We start from the raw sequence: 20309 nt of genomic DNA, 5'->3' as shown, positions 1-20309 counted from the left end.
TTATGGTCAATAAACATTCATTAACATTTCCAGCAAAGACCCAGACAGACAGCACGAACGAGTGGCTTGCGCTGGAAGGCCAAAACGTGTTTTGCATTTCCTACTCAAAGATAGGAAGAACTTTTTTTTCCCTCCCTTCTGTCACATAGATGATGGATCTTTCTATTTCCCCTTTCAAGAATGCATGCCATTAGAGCGCCGGGATTTTAAATGATCCCATAAAAGTTAGCCCGATACACTTAAAGGACAAACACCTCTGTCTGGCTGATAATTTCGACCACGTGTTACACTCCGCTGCCTCTCAGAGGAAAGCAATTATTCTATAGCTCATCAAATCTGAGATATTTTCTTTCTTATCGCGCCTTGCTAACATCCCTGTGCTTGAAAATGCTTGAAGTTTAATTGGTTGAACTCGGGATGGACCTCTGACTGATCAATTAACTGTTTGATCAACTAATGACCAATTAACTGCTTTTTAAATATTATTTTTGATGGGATGGGCGAATAGCTCTGTTCTGAACCAGGTTTCAATGTCATATTGCGCAGAATATCACATCGCACAGATTTGCCGAGGCTATAACTCAGCTTATCATCGCTGAAGTCATTTTGGTTTTCTTTAGACAGCAAACTAGTTGAGGGTGTCCACAGTGCCTCTATGGGATGCAGCCAAATGGTGCATTCAATTAATTTCCTTTTAAAATGTAGAACTAAAACATGTTGAATCTTTTTTTGTATTTTGGGGAGGGGGGTTGTTTGTATCAACCATCTTTTCCCAAACACAATTTTCGGTTCCCAATATGTACTGTACTTTAGTTTGAGTAGCTGAAGTTGATACCACACACATTAAAAGTCATAGATTCATCATTTTATATAAAAGTTAGTCTACCGCTTTGCTCTAGCTCAGAACGCTGCTCTAATATACAGTCTCAACTTTGCTGCAATAGTTTCGTGTAACTGTGTTCGTTGCAGCCACTCAAATGTTTTCAAGCAGAAAGCCAGCAATTCATTTTTGTAGCTTTAAAAAATATATTTGTTTGTGTTCTTTATCATCAACATACAAGTATATGTAAATTTTAAGGTAATACTAGATGTATTTTTCAGGACTATATTTTACCAGTGGACCAGTTTTTAATCCTAATGTAAAATGTATATTTTTCAGCTTGTTGACACACCTCAGCTTGGTTTGTCTCCATCTGGCTTGTGGAATGTAAACGATATTGTTTGCATGTGTTTGGTCGTCTTTGCGTGCACCTATAGCGCGTTATTATCTGAGGCTTTATGTTTATGTCGTCTTGGCGGCATCCGTTCCCTCGTGTGTGTGTGCTCATGTAGGACGTATTTAACAAAGGCAACATGTTTGCTTTATGATCAACATTAAGTGCGTCAACACAAAAGCTTTTCTTCCGAGCTGCGTTCAATGACACTGTGGGGCTGTGGGTGGCTACATCAAAGCCAAGATACCTTCCTCTTGCGATAATGAGAACCAGGACTCGCCTGCCTGGACTCGACCCGCCATCTGTGCGTAATGTAAGCGTTCTAAGTGGTAGCACAACTCCAGACAACACAACACCTTTATGGAGGTTTTCACCGTTTGATGTCGTGTCCGCCAGGCTTCCAAAAACGATGGCTCCGGTAATTTTTTTTTCAGCGCCATGAACAGTTCTAATAAAGATGAAGAGCTGATTAGTGCTCGAGACCGCCAAACGGCACAGTATTCATTTCCTCTTAGGGCCGCACAAATGCTTTGCCATGACCACAACAAAGGCTGTTCATAGCTCACCTTTGTTGCCAGAATACAACATGGGGGCATTTTACAAGTTCACTTAAATGAGGACTGCCTTGTTTACGCCCTTCAGGAGAGAGCGTGAATGGGCTTCTGGGAAATTGGCCTGCCATCAGCTCTAAACTTGTGACTCTGTGTGATGTCTCAGCTTTGCAGAGAATCATATAGCACTCTATAAAATAAATAAGTCGGACAGCTATTTTTCGTGCAGTTACTAATATATCAAGAAATATGGTTTCACGTCAACTATTTTTCAGAAAATAGTTTATAGAAGCTAACTGACATGTTCAATTTTTGCAGTTATTTTAAAGCAGTTGTGTGATTTATTTTTTTCCCCCTGCAATTTCATTAGTGAAGATATAGAATGTTGTCACAATGTCTACAATTATGTTCTTTCATTTGGAGTCAAATATATCAGGAACTTGTTTTCAAAAAATGTTATTACTACAAAATGTATTATATATTAGTACATAAAAGAAATCTACGCCTAAAAATGATACATTTTGTAATCAATTTGCTTAGCACGTCCGCCTCACAATCAAGAGGTATGGGATTTGATCCCGGCCCCTGCTTTCCTGGACTGGGAGCCAGCCAGTGGCAGGGCAGGGCAGGGCAGGGCAGGGCAGGGCAGGGCAGGGCAGGGCAGGGCAGGGCAGGGCAGGGCAAACAGACAAGTCGTATGGATTGTTTAGAGTCTTCGATTAATATACCCACACTAATTAGAGTGACCATAATCTTTTTCATCAAATTCTTGATATAACTTCAAAAACGACAAATGGTGTTCAGGCATCTCACCATTTTTGCAAGAATCCAACTTTGATGCGCTCAATTAAAGTCAGACTGGGATTGAACTGCGTACAGAGCGGTGACTTAGTCCATTCCGCCAGCATAGTGGAATGTTCCTATTGAGTTTGACAGGATCAGAGAGACGGAAGAAGCGTCTCAACTCGGAACAACCAAACGGCTTAGTGGTCAAACAAGTCGGCCCTTTGTCTCGTCCAATTGAAATCAAACTCAAAGGATAACCACCAGGAATGTTTGTCTAGGATGCATTGTTCAGACGCTCCAAACAAAGACAGATAGGCTTTAAACAAGGCATTTAATTAGCGCCAGATCCCGAGCTCGAGCGGCGCCAACCAATTAGACATTCCTCAGGCGTGTGTGGGCCCTATTTCACAGATCCTCTCCGGCGCTGTCTCTTACAGTACATCTCCTGCCGTCCAGTTAAGAGAAGGTAAATAGCCCAAGACAGACAGCTTCATTAGCCAGCGTCTGAAAAGCGTCGGGGCAGATTGTCGCTTAAATAGTCCGCCGTTACTGTGGGCCCAGCCGGCGACCTCTGATCAATTACAGCTGACATTATTGTTTGTCGGGAACCTTTTTTTCCCCCTTTTATTCCTCGGAAAACACGATCAGACTCGAGCTTTGCCTGGAAATGTAATCTCCCCCTTCTCTCTTTGCGCTTCCTGGGCTCCACAAACAATAAATCATTCCATTGAAGAGATAATAAAGTGCCAAGTAGGATCTAGTTTAATTTTTGTCAGGGGAAATCTGCCTGCAACAAAGTTAGAAGAGTAAAAGGCTTCCGCTTTCCTTGTTCTCATATATTCGAAAGGCAGACTTCCTGTTTAGATTAAGATTGATGGTGGCGGGTTATCATTTCTGTCCACCACGTAGCCAACGGCTCTATTTAATCATTTTAAAACGTTCTATCTTTTGTTTGGATTTTTTTTTGACAACATGCAATTTGAAATTTGCCATAACAAGCCCTTTACAGTAATTGCACTCTCACTGAGGGCTGTTTTAATTCACTCTGTTCGTCCCCGCCGATTCCGATCTTTGCTTAGCCAGGCGTGAGCATAATAGCTTAGCTGTTTGTCGGTATTAAGTGATTTGTTGTTTTAATGACGACACATCAATGTTCACCTTTGAGGCTCCCTCAGGCTCACTTCCGGTAAATGACTCCAAACGCTTTGTTTACGCATAGCGGGAATTCGCTTCTTCATCACTTCTAAACTTTTATGTTGGAAATTGCAATAGCAATGTGTATTGCAAGAATTTAGTGTATCATTATACAGCTGACGAAGGGATATAAAATGTTGCGATGAGTTGGAATTAAAAACTGCAGTATGTAACTTTTTTAGTTTTCACCCAAGCCACGACTAGAGGTGATTAAGGATATCAGCTCCTATAAGATCTTGCTGGATTATTTTTTTTTTTATAGGGTGTCGATTGGCGACTTTCCCGTTCTCTACAGTTGCTGGCGCACCGGAAATTACAGAACAGAAATTATGCATTTTACCTAATAATGGGCAGACCTTGGCTAACTATGTATTATTTTGTATTTATGTGTGAGAAAACCATCATATATTAATTTCCTCAGCCGAGTATTCCATCTTTTTCCCCCCACCGGCTGTCCAAATGATTTAGTCTTGGCTAATCAACAGGAAGCAGTGTGTGTCACTTGACCATGCGCAGGCAAAAGTAAAGGAAGCTGCAAAGTGGGACAGCTCGAAATTTCCATGCCCCTAAAATGAAACTAAATGAAAACAATTGAATATGCCGACAGCACTGAACTTTACTCCGACTATACCCATGCAAGTAATTGATTCTGATTATTCCTGCCTCTGCTTAGCTAGTATGACAGACAGATTCTCGAATTTCCTTTTTTTTATGATTATTTAATGAGGAAAAAAATACTACTTTACTCGAAGAAAGCAAACAATCACCACTGTGGCACCTCTAAGGTTGAACCCTTTTCAACCTGCAATTTGAAAAAAAAAAAAAAAAAAATCACTGCAAATAATGGAAATAGAAACAATCAATTCAAGGGGCTGTCACGGCCAGACATGTGTGACGTAACATTATTACATATCAATCAACAAACAAAAAATCGTATCTCACCTATCACCTGTGTCCTCTCAATCAGCAACAAACCGAAGCATGCCTTGTTGGCCCTTAGCAGATTCCCCTTCCCCCCTTTCAATGGGCTTTTTGGGTGTGGGTGGGCAGTTTTGGACAAGGCAGACATGAAAGGTGCTGGGCAGTCGCTGAAAGCGATACTAATACCTTGAACAGAGGTGATGCATTTCGCCTCAAGGACAAGTGGTGGCGAGCTCTCCATGTATTTGGAAAGGGAGGACGCATTTGGCCCGAGTGTAATGCATCCTACCTGAGAGGCCCTTGAGGAGCCTTGAATGGCTGATGGGTTGCCAAGACCCTCTCCATGATGTCCTACATTAAGCACCTCCGCAATCAGACCTTCCTTTTTTTTGTTTATTTGTTTGAATTAAGCTTTGCCTGCTGAGCGGTAATTGATTCAGTCCGAGCGCTGATACAAGGTGCTTGCTTTAATCCTTTATATTGTTTGGGAATACTCTCCACCGAGGTATCTTTCTTATGGAAATCAATGCTTGCTTTCGGAAAAAAGAGCCCTTTCATTTCCAACCAGTGTCCTTCTCTTTAGAGTTGTCGCCATGCCGATCTCCTTGCCCTTAAGCGACTGATGTTTTGTCTGAGTTTTTTTTATTTTTTTTTTGCACATCAGCTTTTTTTTTTATTACCTTGAACCGGTCTGCCAAGTGAGAGAGAAAGAAAAAGGGCGGAAAAAAAAATCAACAACAAAAAAAGCTCAATCAGTATCCCAGTGTCTATGAGGTTGTCTTTAAAGCGAGTTGCGCAGGAACGAGACCAAACTGTTCACAGTTCTGTTTGATCCTCAGCCGTTCAAAGTCCCTGTCGAGAGAAGTACGGATGGACGATAGGGAGGGGTGGGTGGGCTGGGGGGTACGGAGATACCTAACTGTGCCCTTGTAAAAGTTGCCATGTTTTCATGAAAGAAGCACGGCACACTGCTAACTACGAACCCCCCGTGGTATCTTTATTATTCCGCGCTCTTTGCCGTTTAAACGTCTTCAATTTCCCCCAATTAGGCGTCCATCGGCGGACTGCAATTGAATAATTTAAAAGATACGTCTGAAGCCGCAATGTGTATAGATCTAAGAGGTAGTGAAATTCCTTCATTATGCCGACTGATGGGCTGCTATAATTAACCTTTGTCGGGTTTGTCATTAGTGTACTTAACTAGTCATGGCGGCTTTCAAGATTTCCTTTGTTTTTAGTGCCGTTTTTATATTTAAATATTAAGGCCATTTCCATAATATTCCCATATTTTTTATTCATCAGAGAATAATTGATTCCTTTTTATTGCTGTGTAAACTTTGGTGTGTGAACGACTGTGGATAGTTTTTATCCCCCATTTTTCTTTATTATTATTGCGTTCCTTCTCTATTATTAACGCATAGTAAAACATTGATGTCTATTATGTTAACATGGAGAATTATTCAATTGCTCCAACTTAAATGTTATTGGACTTTTTAAGGAGTATTTCAGGGGTGGGGAATTACAGAATTAACAGCATCAGGAAATATCTTTCGGCAAATTCCGTTTCCCCCTCGTGAATATTAAACCCGTGATACGCATCGTTGAGTAACCAACGACCTCTTCTTCACATCATGGCAGGCCTGGAACTGCCCTTCATGATGATGCCTCACCCGCTGATCCCCGTCAGTCTGCCGCCGGCTTCCGTCACCATGGCCATGAGCCAGATGAACCACCTCAGCACCATCGCCAACATGGCTGCTGCGGCGCAGGGCCAGAGCCTGCCTTCCAGAATGGTCACCTCTGTCATTAAGGTAAGTTATTATTTACATATAAGAGGTTTATTTTAAATATCTGCCCTGATTTGACAAAATATAAATCACCACAAAAATGGACTACTTAAGCCTGACGTATGCAGCCCTCCATAATTACTGCCCTGCGGTTAAGACTTAAATTATTTTTTTTTTACTGTTCTGCTTGACATGTTCAATATATAGGAAAAAAAAGTTTTTGTGATGATAAAGTGCATCTTTTAGTATGTTTGCTGTTTATATCGTCACAGAACACAATATTCTGTGGGTGTCAAAAGACCAGAAGAAAAGCTCTAAAGTGGTTGTGTGATATGTGGAAATCTGCTTTGAAAATGGCTGGCATCAAATGAGCTAAATATGAACTATATTTGGTGAATTTTAACTCCATGTTAGTTATTTTGTATGCAATGTAAAAAAATTATCTAACCATTTTATGTTAAAACTTATAAAACGTTTTTGATCATTCACAATGAAAGCTAATGGATATACTGTATTTATTTTAGGGCTGTGTGTTGTCACTGCAGGGTTTGCAGGAGCGCATGCAGGACAGTCCATCCCCTGCCCCGTCCTTGGAGGACCACCGAAGGCCCGGCAGTCACCCGTCGTCTCACCGCAGCAGCAGCGTGTCGAGCTCACCCGCCCACACGGAAAGCTCTTCAGATAGGATACGTATGTCTCCTCGCCAACTCGAGGTTAAACATTGCACTTTTTTAAAACGGGTCCTCATAACCGCCCGGCAACTTTACTGTCCACAGCGCCACACCACAACGGCCTGTCTATGAACCAAGCCCTGCTGGGTCTGTCCCCCAACATCCCGCCTGGGCCGAAGGAGGGAGACCTGGCCCATGACATGAGCCATGAAGGAAAGAGGATGCATGCAGAAAAAGGTATGTCTGTTTTTTGTCACTATTTTTGGATTACATTGATTAATTCAATAAAGATTTAAAGAAATGCAAATTAATCGAGCGGTCACATAAGAGTGTACTGGGACGTTATCATTAAACATACACACCTATGATCAAACCTTAATACTGTACAGGGACGTCATTTTCCAACTTGAGGTAAGTCTCCACAGTTTAATTTCTGAGGTGCTGCTGTTTTGGTTTGCAACAGATACTCTGAACAATTGTGTAAACAACTATGTTGAAGAAAGTTTTTGGGGTTTTTTTCTGAGTTGAAGTAGCCATTTATTGCTGTGAATCAATTGAGAAGCTGTCTATTAGAGTCGGGGCCACTATTTGAGGAAATGTAATACACAAAGGTACTGCCTCAAGCTAATTGCTGGGCTGCAAGGTGTGAAAGGTCAAAATGTTGTCAGATAACAGAGCTTGTTAAAGAAGAATTAAAGGTCAGAAAATTAATCTGAAAATTGATCTAAAAAAAAGTGAAAGGTGATGTGAAAAAAGGCTTTCATCTCCAAGTCATTATAAAACGTTACTTGCAAGGTAATTAGTTTTCTGTCTTCTTGTGGAATTTTTGGGGAGATATTGCTACACACCTCAAAGATTGGCTCCATTGATTCTGTGTCTCAATTATCAGTTTATAATTATAGCATCATCGAGTTAAAACAAATAAAAACCTCCTTGTTTCTCATCAGTGAAAAAATGTCTAGTAACTATAATTACCAAAACAGCAACGCCAGAAGCAATCTCTCATATGCATTGAAGACTTGTTACGTGTTTGAATCCTTCTTATTTAAAATGATGTTTTCTACTTGAGATCAAATTGAACATACTGGTAATATTTGTAGTTGAGTATTTAAACACTGCTGGCCACTATTTGCCAAAGTATGGCAACCAATTCTCATTAAACTTTTTAGAAGTGTGATGAAAGTCGGGATAATGGTGCAAAAGGTGAATTTGTCACTGAATAATTCTCAAGGTTTAAAATTCAATTTAAAGTAGGATGTGAGTATCGACGAAGGTGCACCATTTACTGTATATTGCTGATCCAAATTAGGAGGTGAAGGTCTCCTATTCCGTTACTAAACTCAAATTAATCGATATTACCACAAATTCCCATTTGCTTCACACATGGGAGTGGATATGTTCAAGAGATGTATCCCGGTCATATCATACAGGCTTGAATAGTTTTATTAATTGCTGCCAAGATTTTTCATTATGAAATGAAAAAAAAGGAAAACGGTCTATAGTCATAGAAAGTGAAGCAAATAATAGATTTGTAGTATTCTCCATTGGTTTAAAGGGAGCAGTGTAGGTTGTGATGCTGTGCTCAGGGTGAAGCGGGGTGGGGCGAGGTGATAATGATACGAGAACCACTGTGGAAATCATCACCGGGATCCACTTTGCTCCCTGTTGAATAGTCTGACATGAAAATCACTATTAGCCCTTCACTCGCAGCCTGTGAAGCAGTGCATCGGAATAATTAGCAGGATCATGAACACAATTTATGGGTCACCAAAAGTGTGTGTGTAATGTGTGTGTATTTTCAACAGATCCTCCTAATCCAGCAATGGTATAAATCTTGGAAGACATAACAGATGACATGCTATTATTTTATTTTTTTTATGTCCAACTTTGTCGACTACCAATAAGAAACAAATGAAATAATGTGCAGCTTTCTTAACGATACAGTATAGGCAATGATATTTAGATAGTAGCACATTTAGAACAAAGATCGAAAGGATAAAAGTAGCTGTCTCAGTTTGAAAAAAATGTTTTCTCTTCACTTTAAACTCTTTTCATTGATCATTACCATTTCAACAAAATTATTAAAAACATTTGATCAAATAGAATAACAAAACATCAACAATAATAATAATAATAATAATAATAATAATGTTAGAAACCATATTGAGCAATGTGATAAATGTTTTTTGATTGGCTATGGGCATTTTAAAAACAATTTAATTTTGAGGAATAATAAAAACTGTGATTAGATTAATAATCATAATATAACCCTAAAACTTGCTTCAATGTGTAGTTTTTATAAAAAATACTAGTTCTGTATTAAAACATAATAAGAACAATTATTTTAATCAAGCATCGTTTCTCGCTTTTGTGCAAACTCAATACACACCTCTATTAAGTTGTGACGTAAAGATGTGTCCAAATATAGTCTCGGGTCAAGGTTATACTCAAAGTTAACAGAGTTTAGTTTAGATGTGGCCAGAAAATGGACACAAGGGATCTATAAAAGTCAGACGAATGGGGGCTAACAGTCCAAGAGCAATTCCAACCAGGTGACCCTCACGCATTTTACACACTCTGCGTTGTCAATTCCCGATATGTCGCCAGACTTTATTAGGATTCTGCTCTCTTCTGAGGTCTTGCACTATGGGGTAAAAAAAATATATTTATTTTTCTAGTTTTTCATGAAATAACCCATTAATGCAGAGGAGTGCAACCAAATTAGTTAGCAATTTGCTGAGCATGAATTAATGAAGAGAGCTCCTCGCCGCTCGCACAGTTGTAATTTTCATAATAACCCCGGAACCTTTTATTTGGCAGCTTGTTTAGTTTTTTCGTTTGAAGGTTTTCATTAGTCTAATGAGGACTGCACAAGGGCGAGCAGTCAGCACAATTTACATGAGGAAGCTATCATAATAAATGAGGCAATTTGAATAACATGCACAGGTTTATGCAGCGAGATAAGAGAGATGGTCGCCACCACCGGCCGATACATTAAGAACTAACTAATAACCAAAGTAATTCCAATAAAAGCTTTAAGTGAAGGGAATAAAATTAATGATAGATATAGTGAACTGTAACGATATTACACGATGCGTTAGATGAATAAAATAAACCATTGTTCAGGAGGCTTTGTTTATGGCCAGCTTTTTAATTAGGGCCCCGTTTGTCACGTTGGTTTGTTTAGAGATAGCATTCCGATAGTTTAATGATATCGCCCCCACTTGTTTGATCTTTACGATCCTGGCCAAGCGCTCAATTAATTTCGTGCGCAGCGGGAACGCCAGAGAAACGTCCCCATTTAAATAGGAATCCCAAAAAGATGTTGCAATGTCATCTAGTGGCAGGACAAAGGCTTGTTTGTTGTCAAGCCTTTTTCCGATGTTGTGTCACCTAGCGCAGACAAGCCAGATGGTCCTAGGTTATTGTTTTTTTTTTTTGTCTTTGGGCCCCAAAAAAAATCTGGATGAAGAAAAAAAAGCATAGTGAGATTAGATGATGTTTATTGTTTAAAGTATAAAGTTGTCACATGTGACTAATTGAACAGCTTCAAACGAGAAGAGCCTCTGTCTTGTGAAAACAGCAGGTAGCCTCGGCAAACAAGGGGGGACATTTGAAAGCCTTTGGCTGTAAAACCCACTCTGGACATCAAACGGCTTGACATCATTTCATTTCTTTGGGAGTGTGTTTGAAATGCCAGCCATATGTATGTACTTCGAACCATACGTGTGAATTCCATGTGGCGGGGGGGCAGTGTTTTGCCAACAATAAGTTACACCCATCTTCAAGAATTGCAGAAATGTCAGACAGGTTATTTTTGGTTTAGTCGCCACAAGGCTAGGCTAGAATAACAAGGTAAAAATAGTATACCATTATTTGATGGTTAATATGAGTGTGTTGCTGAGATTGAGGCAGATAAAGGGTTGCCTAATGTGTTTTGAGATACAAAACTGATTGTGTGATGGTTACACAACTATATATGAAGTATGTTTGGGTTTTAGAAACATAACCTATATGATAACAAAAATATGTACGTATGCTTTGCTCAGCAGAAAAATATATTTTTGGAGTGATTAAATGTATGGGTTGATAGTTTCATCCCCAAAATGATTTTTGAGCATTCAAAAGCACACAGCTTCCTTCTGTTAGCTGCCAGTGGTATCTGTTTTTGAACTACAAGGTTTTGGGAGCAGAGGTCAAGGTACAAATGACACACTAGTGTGCCGGGGCAGGTCATCAAGGATGCTGAGGAAAAATCATTCCGCTTAAAGCCCCACAAGAGAACTTTTCAGGTTTCATTGATTAACGCCATATGGACAAAAATGGTGAAATCCTGCGCTTATTAATTGCAAATACATCTTTGTCCATTTATCTATGCCGGCGTTTTATAGTGACAGGCAAAAGAAAGGTGCCCCTATTAGATGGCAGAAGGTACAATGAACCTGTTTATCCACCTGTTGCTATTCATACCAAAAAAGTCGCAGCTTACTAAGGTGCTCTCAACTCATTTCACATTAAGTCACACTAGAGTGCATTAGAAGCAACACTGAAGTGTGTCTTGCAGTAAGTCTTAGACCAGAGTTCATTTACTATATTTACAGATGTCTAACCCACCAAACCCAACTAGACCTGCTAGTGTGAAAGCACCTTTGAAAATAACCAGTCCAAAATCTGCCCAGTGAGAAAAAAGCCCTAAGATCACCAAAGGTGCACAAACAACTTCCAATTCCAAATGGAGGCGCTTGATCGTTCATCTTCCCATTCACCAATGATTCCTTTGATTGCCGACCTGTTTTTCTTGACGTTCCATATTTAGCGAGGCCTTTCTGCACTGCCTCGTGTGCATCTCTGCTCTGGCTGAGTAAAGCACTTGTTCATTTGCACTGAAGGGTAACATGAAACAGGGCCGAGCCTCCTGATGGACAGGCAGATTTCACCTTCGCCAGTGAATGATAATGCATTATTAAATTTGCCTCTCTGCTCACTAGATACACTTAGCTGACCACAGCATATTTATCTCCCCATCCGACGCTCTCCGTCTTGGCAGGAGAGAGCGTTCTGTCACTTTTGAGGCATTTCAAAGATTAAAAAGAACCTCTCTCTTTTCAACGTCCTTAAAAGCATCCCCCCCACCACCACCACCACCACCCACCTGAGTGAAATGTGATTAGTGAGGAGATGGTGTCACGCGATGGAACATTCATGAGCGGAGAACAAATATCCAAATGAACTCCCACGTCCCCCCACTCTTGCACTATCAGCATTCCTGCTCACATGGTGCAAGAAGAAATTTGATTGATCCTCTATTGAATTATTTTTTTCTGCACACTTTCATTTCAACGGCACGCACTGACAAGTTGTTTGATCACAAAGCATTATTGTCTGCCAAGTCACATTTCAGGGGCTCTGATGGCTAATGATCTCGCCTCCTTCGACCGAAAAAAAAAAAAGTCAGGTAGTCAGCACCCCGTTTGAAGTTGCGAGCGCCAAGGACACTGAGAGGAACCAACACAACACGCAGCATTAAAGTCAGCGTAAATGAAGAGAAGGAGCTGAACACGTCAAACTTTTAATGATAGGCATCAATGTCAGAGTGTCGTAACATATTTCCTTTTTTTTTTTGCATATATGAAAAGAATCGAGACTACATAGGCAAAAATTATCACACTACACGTAAATATACAATCAAAGAAATTTCACAACAGGATCAAAAGTTCTATATGGAATCAAATTAGATTATCCAAGTGGATCTAAAATTATGGGTATACGCAATATTTATCAAAGCAGTGTTTTGAGTGTTGGGGCTACGTTGAACATATTGTGAACAAACTTTTGGACTTGACGTCCACTTTAACTTCTCGAGGGAATTGCACCAAAGTGTTTTTAACAAGCTTTTTTTGTGTTATTATTCTTTTTGCTATCCTTGCTCCCTGAGAGCACACAAGGTGAGTTTTACATATCTGAGCATCTGCTATTATGCAGATTGCAGCAGCACGTTCCCATCCCGACGCCCTTGGACAACAGCATTAAGCAATTATGAAGATTATGTACAATGCGGAAAAATTTGTGATTCAAAACAATACATATCTTGGCTGTGGCGACTGTTTCGGACAGATAAGGTTGACCCTGAATATGTATTTCTGTACTTTTGGAGACGTTCATGCAAGGGAGGGGGTCTTTTTTGTATAATTTAATATTTGCATGTAAACAGTAATTAAGGGATGCCGCCGACACGCTGAGGCCATGGCTTGCCAAGGTAAACAGCGAGCGGCCCTGCTCGTTCGCAGCGCTCCCGTCCTGTTTACAGACTCGCGAGTGGAGCTCCTCGTTGGCAGCGCTCGTAAAAAACGCCGGCAATGGGATGCCGGGAGCGCAGCGCGGCGGCCTCTCTTATCGTCTGGCGGTCTGCTCGATAGCCGACTTGAGGACATTGTGAGTCAAACCTCTAAATTTTCACTCAGCGATAATTACGCGGCTATACTCGAGCTTTTATATCCTTCCACCATGAAAGTAAATCATTCCTAATAAAGAGAGGAAGAATAGGGGGCGGGTGGTGGAAAAGTGCTTCAGGACTAATTTTCTTCACTCCCTCCCTTTCTGCTCTCTATTCTGTTTTTTTTTTTTTTTTTTCTCATGAAAGCCTTTTTCCTCAGTATTCCAGTCACCTTGACTTTGCAGCTGCTGCCTTATAGAGTGTGTTGCTTATCCTGTATAACCCCAGTCTGTCAATTAGGTGTTTGAAAATTAATCTCTTTAGCTGCAAATACCGTGCCAGCTTTTCTTGAGCGTCTGAAAATGAAGTGTTATTAATTCACACGAGCAAAGCCGGTGTTATGAATAATGTTATCAAAACAGATTTCCGCGCGTTTAACACGTTGCCACGATTAAAAGGGCCCCTTAAGTATTTTTATAACTGTGAAACGACTAATGGATTTGCATCCGTCTTTGCAAAGTGTTGTTCTAAGCCAGTCCTTTTCAAGTCTCCGCTTCTTCTGCTTCTTCTTTTTGTTCATGTCTTCATCATCGTCGTTAAAAAGCAAGCCAAGTCGAGTACAAGGATGGATTAGTGCCAGCGGAGCTGCTCCCAGTGGACGCCAAAACTCGGCAAAGACATGTTGAAGCTAAAACAGTTATTGCGAGGCTATATGTCCACTTTTAAGACTCGTTCCGCTAAAAAAAAAAGACAATTATGAGGGATTTGCCGCTCTTGTTCAGTTTGATCAAAACATGTCGATTAAGTTCACTGCAATTTTTCATGGGTAGACCCTTGAAAGTCAAACAGCACTCCTGAGACGCAGTCGTTTCATTTGTGTCCATTGTAGTCAAAGTTTGATTTTAGTATCTATAGCTTTTGACTAATTTGAGCTACCCTAAGAATTGGTGTGCTCAGCAGTGGACAGCCTGGCCTTTCTAATGATATCTCGTGTTTGGGTAGGCTTAAAGGAACTTTGCCCTTTTGCTGAAACAAAAGGTGCAGCAAATCAGAAATGCCAGGGAAAATTTGTTTTACAAAAAGTGCAAATGTATGTTTCCAAAGATCTTGCTTTCATTAAACAAAAAAGATGAATCCATATGCTTTCTTGAAGGATGATCAGTTAAATCATTTTGAGAGTCTGAAATTAGAAGATTTGGACAAATTAGAAAATTATAAACTCTTGCTAAAACATTGTCTCTCATTGATTACTCGATTATTCAAATTCAAGGTGATCGATTTGCGATTTTTTTTGTCCGCTAACCGATTTTTGACACCTCTACTTTTAACAATAAAGCGGGGGAGTGAATGATTTTGAAAATTGAAAAACAGGGGGATAGCGCTCACAGTTATAAAAGCAAAGTTATTGCGCAACAGTTTCTTCCAAATAGGTTGTTGTAACCTCCTAACTCCAGAATACCACTAATACTACTTTGATTAAAAAAGAAAAACGGACAATTATGGATTTTCTCTTTCATTTGTTTGTTTATTTAGTCTGAATGCTTAATTATTAGCAACGTGTAATTGCCGTTTATGTTGGTTGTATTCTGACGGCGCTATCGGGTACACACAGGACTCCCCAGTCACCTTCCACGTTAAGCCGCGTGAGGAGGCGCTCTAATGAATTCATAAATGGCAAACAAAAGGCAAAGTAAACAAAGAGTGAGGAATAAATGGCTGGATGATTAGTGGGTCACGCAGAGATTAGCGGCATATACAGTACAAATGATCCCCCTCGGAAATGGGAATGAGTCAGGCAAACCGGCCAATCAATTTTAATCTCTCGGATTCTTGTGTCAATAAACAGTCGGCCGCAATCTAAATCACAGCTTCAATAAAGGCTGGAATGTTGTTGTTAGCGCGACCTCAGATGTTCCACTGTAATTCTTAGTTCCTTTTGTAGTGTTATCTTGCAGACAGTTACGGATCGCAGTTAAAACCTTTTTGCTAACTTCCCTCAACAAAAAGGGCCACCTTTTATCGAAGCTGGCTTTAAGAGCTGGTCGGAAAAGGCGGGAACTAAAAATCCCGCACGCTTTTATGCAGTCATCACAGTCGGCCGAGCCTGAAATCCTCGTAGGTCCGATAATGACACAGCCCCCTGCATTTATTACATGGCGGATAGGAGGGAGGCAAAATGCTGACTTTGAACAAATGAACACTCTGACCTTTATGCAATAAATATGACACGGGCCGCATAAAAAGACAAGATATCTTCCTCCCAGTTGGAAGTCGACGCAGATCCCTCGTTACCTTCCCTCTTCCGCTGCTTCGCACGTCTTTGCTGTTTAGTTCTGACTGAGCGAATGATGAAACACGCTTGTATCCTCCGCCTTTAAACGCACGCCACTAAAGTTCAATTTGTAGCTCATAATCTGCTCTTATTAGTAGCGCCACACCTCATATACACGGCGGAACACAAGGGTGGATCGTTGTCTGTACGGCGGTGTTCATGCATGATTAGATTCTTTAAGTTGATTCTAATTGGGCCTTCTCCCGCCACTTAACGCAATAATGCGCTTTATGCATGCATGTAAATTAACAGCGTGAACGGTTGAGTACATCTCTTTGATGCTGAGTCCATATCTACACCAATACTGTTATGAACACGTTAAACGGCTTGGAGACATGATTTTGCAAAAGTCGGGCGTGCAGCACACTCTCGACAGTCACTGAAAAAGTCCACTTAGTGTTCGACCTTAGAAAAATGTGCAAAGCAACATTAGGCAAGGCAGTTTTATTTATATAGCGCATTTCATACGCAAGGCAACTCAATGTGCTTTACATAAAAATGATTAAAAAACAAATATCATAGAGCATAAAAAAGGGGAAAAAAATATAACGCATACAAAATCTAGAACAAAAAAAATAGTTAAAAAGTATTTAAAAACAAAGAGCATAGTGAGAGGATTTAATCTAAGAATACACTGTGGTAAACAGTAACGTTAAACTATTTTGCTAGAAAAAACATATAAATAAACTAAGTTTTCCAAAATGCTAGTGTGTGGTGATGGACATGACTTAGGTGAGCTCCCTCTTAGCATCTTTTGTAACTTGACACTAAAGGATTTATTATGTCCATCTGTTTCTCTGTCTTCATGCGGCTTTGAGAATATGATTCAATTTATTATTAAAGCAAAAGCAATGGAGTTGTCACTTTAACAATGTGGCAAGCCAGCGAGAGAGCGAGAGAGAGGGAGGGAGGGAGGCAACAGTCGGAATGGGTTATTAATGGAAAGGCACGGCCATAGGGCAGTTGAGATTTAATGATATCCAACGAGAAAAATATGAGGGTGTCACTCTCCAAAAAGTCACGTTAAATGTCAACATTTTAAGGTGGGCCGCCGCTAATTTAATGCCTGTGCACAGTAATGTTTTGGAGAGCATTTAGGAAAACACGGCCCAGTGGCCAGCCTGATTATCCCGCTCACCTTCTCTCCTCCCGCTCTCTAAATGGCTTTGTGCACCAAGCGATTTCATCTTGAAACGACGGGAGAGGGGGGGGAAAAAAAAACAAAAAAACACCGCGTTTTGATTTTCACGCTGCGATAAGAGAGCGAGTGCCAAATGTTACCTGTTAATCGAGCCCAATCCCGACCGGGGGCCCTTGACTTTGTCCCCCAGCAGGGATGAGGCAAACTCTCATTTTCCTCTCTCCGTGATGAAAAGGAAATTAGCTTCAATGTGATGAGACCACATTAGTTGTGTGTGTTCGTGTGCACGTATGTGTGTGTTTAATGACTGTGTGGTTCTTTTTTTTTTTTTTTTTTGCATACATCTATCAGCATGTTTACTTTGTTCACTTTGTAAGTGAAGCGGAACTTTTTCAGCTCAGGGACCAGTCTGGGTTCTTTCCGGGCACCTAGATGGACTAAAATCAGTTCAGAGTGAAGTCTGCCTTTCGCTCAATGTCACCTGGGATAGGCTCCAGCAAAAATGGATGGACAGAAATTGTATCTGTAAGTTGTCAATAGTGAGTAGAGCAAAATACACAGACGAGCATGTTTGCTTTGATTAATATTGTTGCTCATATCCATCCATTTAGACAGGCCATCCAGTTGAGTCTACTTAGCCTGAACGACGCTTTCAAGTACAGACAGCAATTGCAAGATAAGCAAGTCTGGTGTGTTTTTTTTTTAAGTGCTCAAATTGCACGCAACTCCTCTTTCCTGCCTGCATCGCTTGCACTTGCAGCGGCAGACACATGATTCCCCTTGACAAGATTTTCCAAATCCATTGCTTTTAAGTGCAGGTGGAATCAGCGCCGCGTTAGCCTCTAATGGCTGTCCGAGAGGTCATAACTGGTCCATTTGAAGGAGGAGGTTCTGGGGCTAGGCAAATCCAATGTAATTGTGCAGTGAGGAGTCCGTGCTGACACGCGGCTGATTTTTTTTTTTTTTTTTTTTAAGCATCTCCTGCTGGGAGGAGCGGCACTTGCAAGGACAAAAGCTTCACCTGTCAATATATCATTCTGACTGGCCCAGCCCAGTGTACCTTTGCCCTATCTCCCTCTCTTGCTCTTGTCACTATTTCAATCATTCTGTTCTTGTGCCGTCGCCATCTACGTACGCATCCATCTCCTCTGTCTTTTTAACTATCCTCCTCCCCCCCACCCTCTCTTTCTTTGTCTGTCTTTCCTCCTCACCTCCCTCTCCCCGCTTCAGCAATGTCCTGAGGGAGTCGCTTTCAAACACAGGAACCAGAAACATATGGCACATTTTCAACTCCCAAGGTCAATTACAGCTATTTATCCCGAGATTGCGGCTAAATTTCCCAAGGTTTTCCTCCTCTGGCTTTGCCACAGATTGCAGTGTGTTTCTGTCACAATGCAAAAAAAAATAGGCCACTTTAATCCATATTTTTGCTTGCTTACATAGCAAAAATTCACATGGAGCCTATGATTTATTTATCTATTTTGTTCATTTGTTAGATTTATAGTTCCAAGTGCTACATGATACACAAATGTAATCACATAAACATGTTTTTTTATTTTGTATTTTGAAAGGTGCAATAAATAGGCCTATGTGCAACTTTGAGATTTTTATTTAAATTTTATATGATTATTTAAAAATATATATTTTATGCAACACTTTAGCTTTAATAACCTGTATGCATACCTTCACACATACTTTTCTTTGTATAATAATAATAACAATAATAATAATAACTATTATTATTATTTTTGTCGGTGTTATTATTTGAAAGGCTTCAATCACAGCAAAAATATATTCTCGTTACATGACCAACTAAATTAGATATGCGATGTATGTACAATAAATCTGGTCACATTTTATATTATTTTATTTATTTTATTCATTTGCCTCTCACATCACAATTGCTACAACATATCATTCCATAAAAGCCAATTCCCATATTTTGTATTTATTTTTATAATCATAAGTAACAGCATGCAGTTTTGGGGGGTTTCATATTGTTTTAATTTAAGGTCCAAGTTCTTGCTTGCCGCACAAATATAATCACATGTAAATTGGACACAAGTCTATAGCCCTCCAAGTGATTCACATTTATATATTTATTCAATTTTTTTGGTATGTATTTATAGCCAAGTGAATGCCTGGCCTAGTGTTTTAGCAGCACAACAGTGGAGGAGTGAGAAAATTAACTGGATAGGTAATTCATCACTGCTTGCACGCTGTCAAGGACTCCCTCTGCAGCTATTCAAAGCAGGAAGATGGAGAAAGGAGGGAGTTATGGAGGCTGCGGTGGAGGTATTTAAATTATGGTGTTTCATTCACAATGCATTGTATTTACAGCGTCCCCGTTTTTATTTGTGGCTCCTATTATCCGGCGAAACAGTTGTGCGTGAAATGTTATTGGTGACAGGAACGGGGAGGAGGAGTGGGGGGCGTCGGGGTGACCGGCCCCGTTTTTGCAGCCGGTATTTCACAGCGTCGGGCCTGGACACCGCCGCCGCCGTCACAGCTGCTGTTGGCAGCCTCGCCAGCCCTGCAGAAATATCACCTGGAAGCAGAGCACTCCGTTCCGACGGCTCGCTGTAATTAAGTTGAAGACTGCGATTGTGAGGAATAAACACGCCAGCGCTTGCCAGGGTTTACATCCAAGAAGTGTGCTGAATGGAAGAAGATGTGGATCTGCTGGGTTCAAATTCCATTAGGCCATTTCATGTTTTGATTTCATTACATTTTATTTGCCTTTTTTCCCCCCTTCCTTCAACTCGTCTCATGGTGGAAATGTTATCTGACAAGAAGCGCTTGTACGCTCGTCGGAGTCTGTCGAGCAAAACGCGCTGTTTGCTTTTCCCACGGCGTGACAGGTTGTTTCCCCGTCGCAACAAAGCCATCAAATATTCTCTGTGATCCAACATTGTGTCGAGCTCAGGGTGCCGGCGGAAGCCTGACGCCCAAATTTGTTAAAGCGATGATTTATGATTAATGCCAGCTCGAAATAAGGACGACAAAGTGCCACCGGTACGAATCAATTACAAAGCCCGCTCTCCCAGAGGTCTGCTAACGTCCCTCGTTGACATGGTGATTTTATCGGAGCTGGGCGACGATTATATCAACCTGAACGCCCGCCAACTTGCGGTGTTTTGATCTTTCATTAGGTGTTTTATGGAGATGAAATGGGACTTTCATCTTACTTTAAAAGATGTTTATTTCACATATTGCACAAGGAGGAACTCACTACTTAAAAGGACAAAAAGTCCTCACTTTTCCAGATGTGTCCACTTT

The 20309-nt window shown here is 40.6% G+C and overlaps 1 protein-coding gene across 5 annotated transcripts in view; it reads left to right on the top strand.

The window, feature by feature from the left end:
• The window catches only part of dachd (dachshund d), a 105499-nt gene that overhangs the window by 76084 nt on the left and 9106 nt on the right, over positions 1–20309 (top strand). For 3 of the 5 annotated variants that reach the window (XM_049728387.2, XM_049728385.2, XM_049728388.2), the window contains 3 exons: positions 6305–6477; positions 6978–7143; positions 7230–7361. In XM_049728387.2, the coding sequence (XP_049584344.1) occupies positions 6305–6477; positions 6978–7143; positions 7230–7361 (471 nt within the window). The remainder of the gene's footprint in view (positions 1–6304; positions 6478–6977; positions 7144–7229; positions 7362–20309) is intronic. The other 2 variants (XM_049728386.2, XM_049728389.2) reach the window with 1 other exon arrangement.

Source organism: Syngnathus scovelli, chromosome 8 (assembly GCF_024217435.2).
Source record: "Syngnathus scovelli strain Florida chromosome 8, RoL_Ssco_1.2, whole genome shotgun sequence".
NCBI lineage: Eukaryota > Metazoa > Chordata > Actinopteri > Syngnathiformes > Syngnathidae > Syngnathus > Syngnathus scovelli.
Note: the sequence above shows the minus strand (reverse complement) of the source record. Positions and strands in the feature narration are given on the sequence as shown.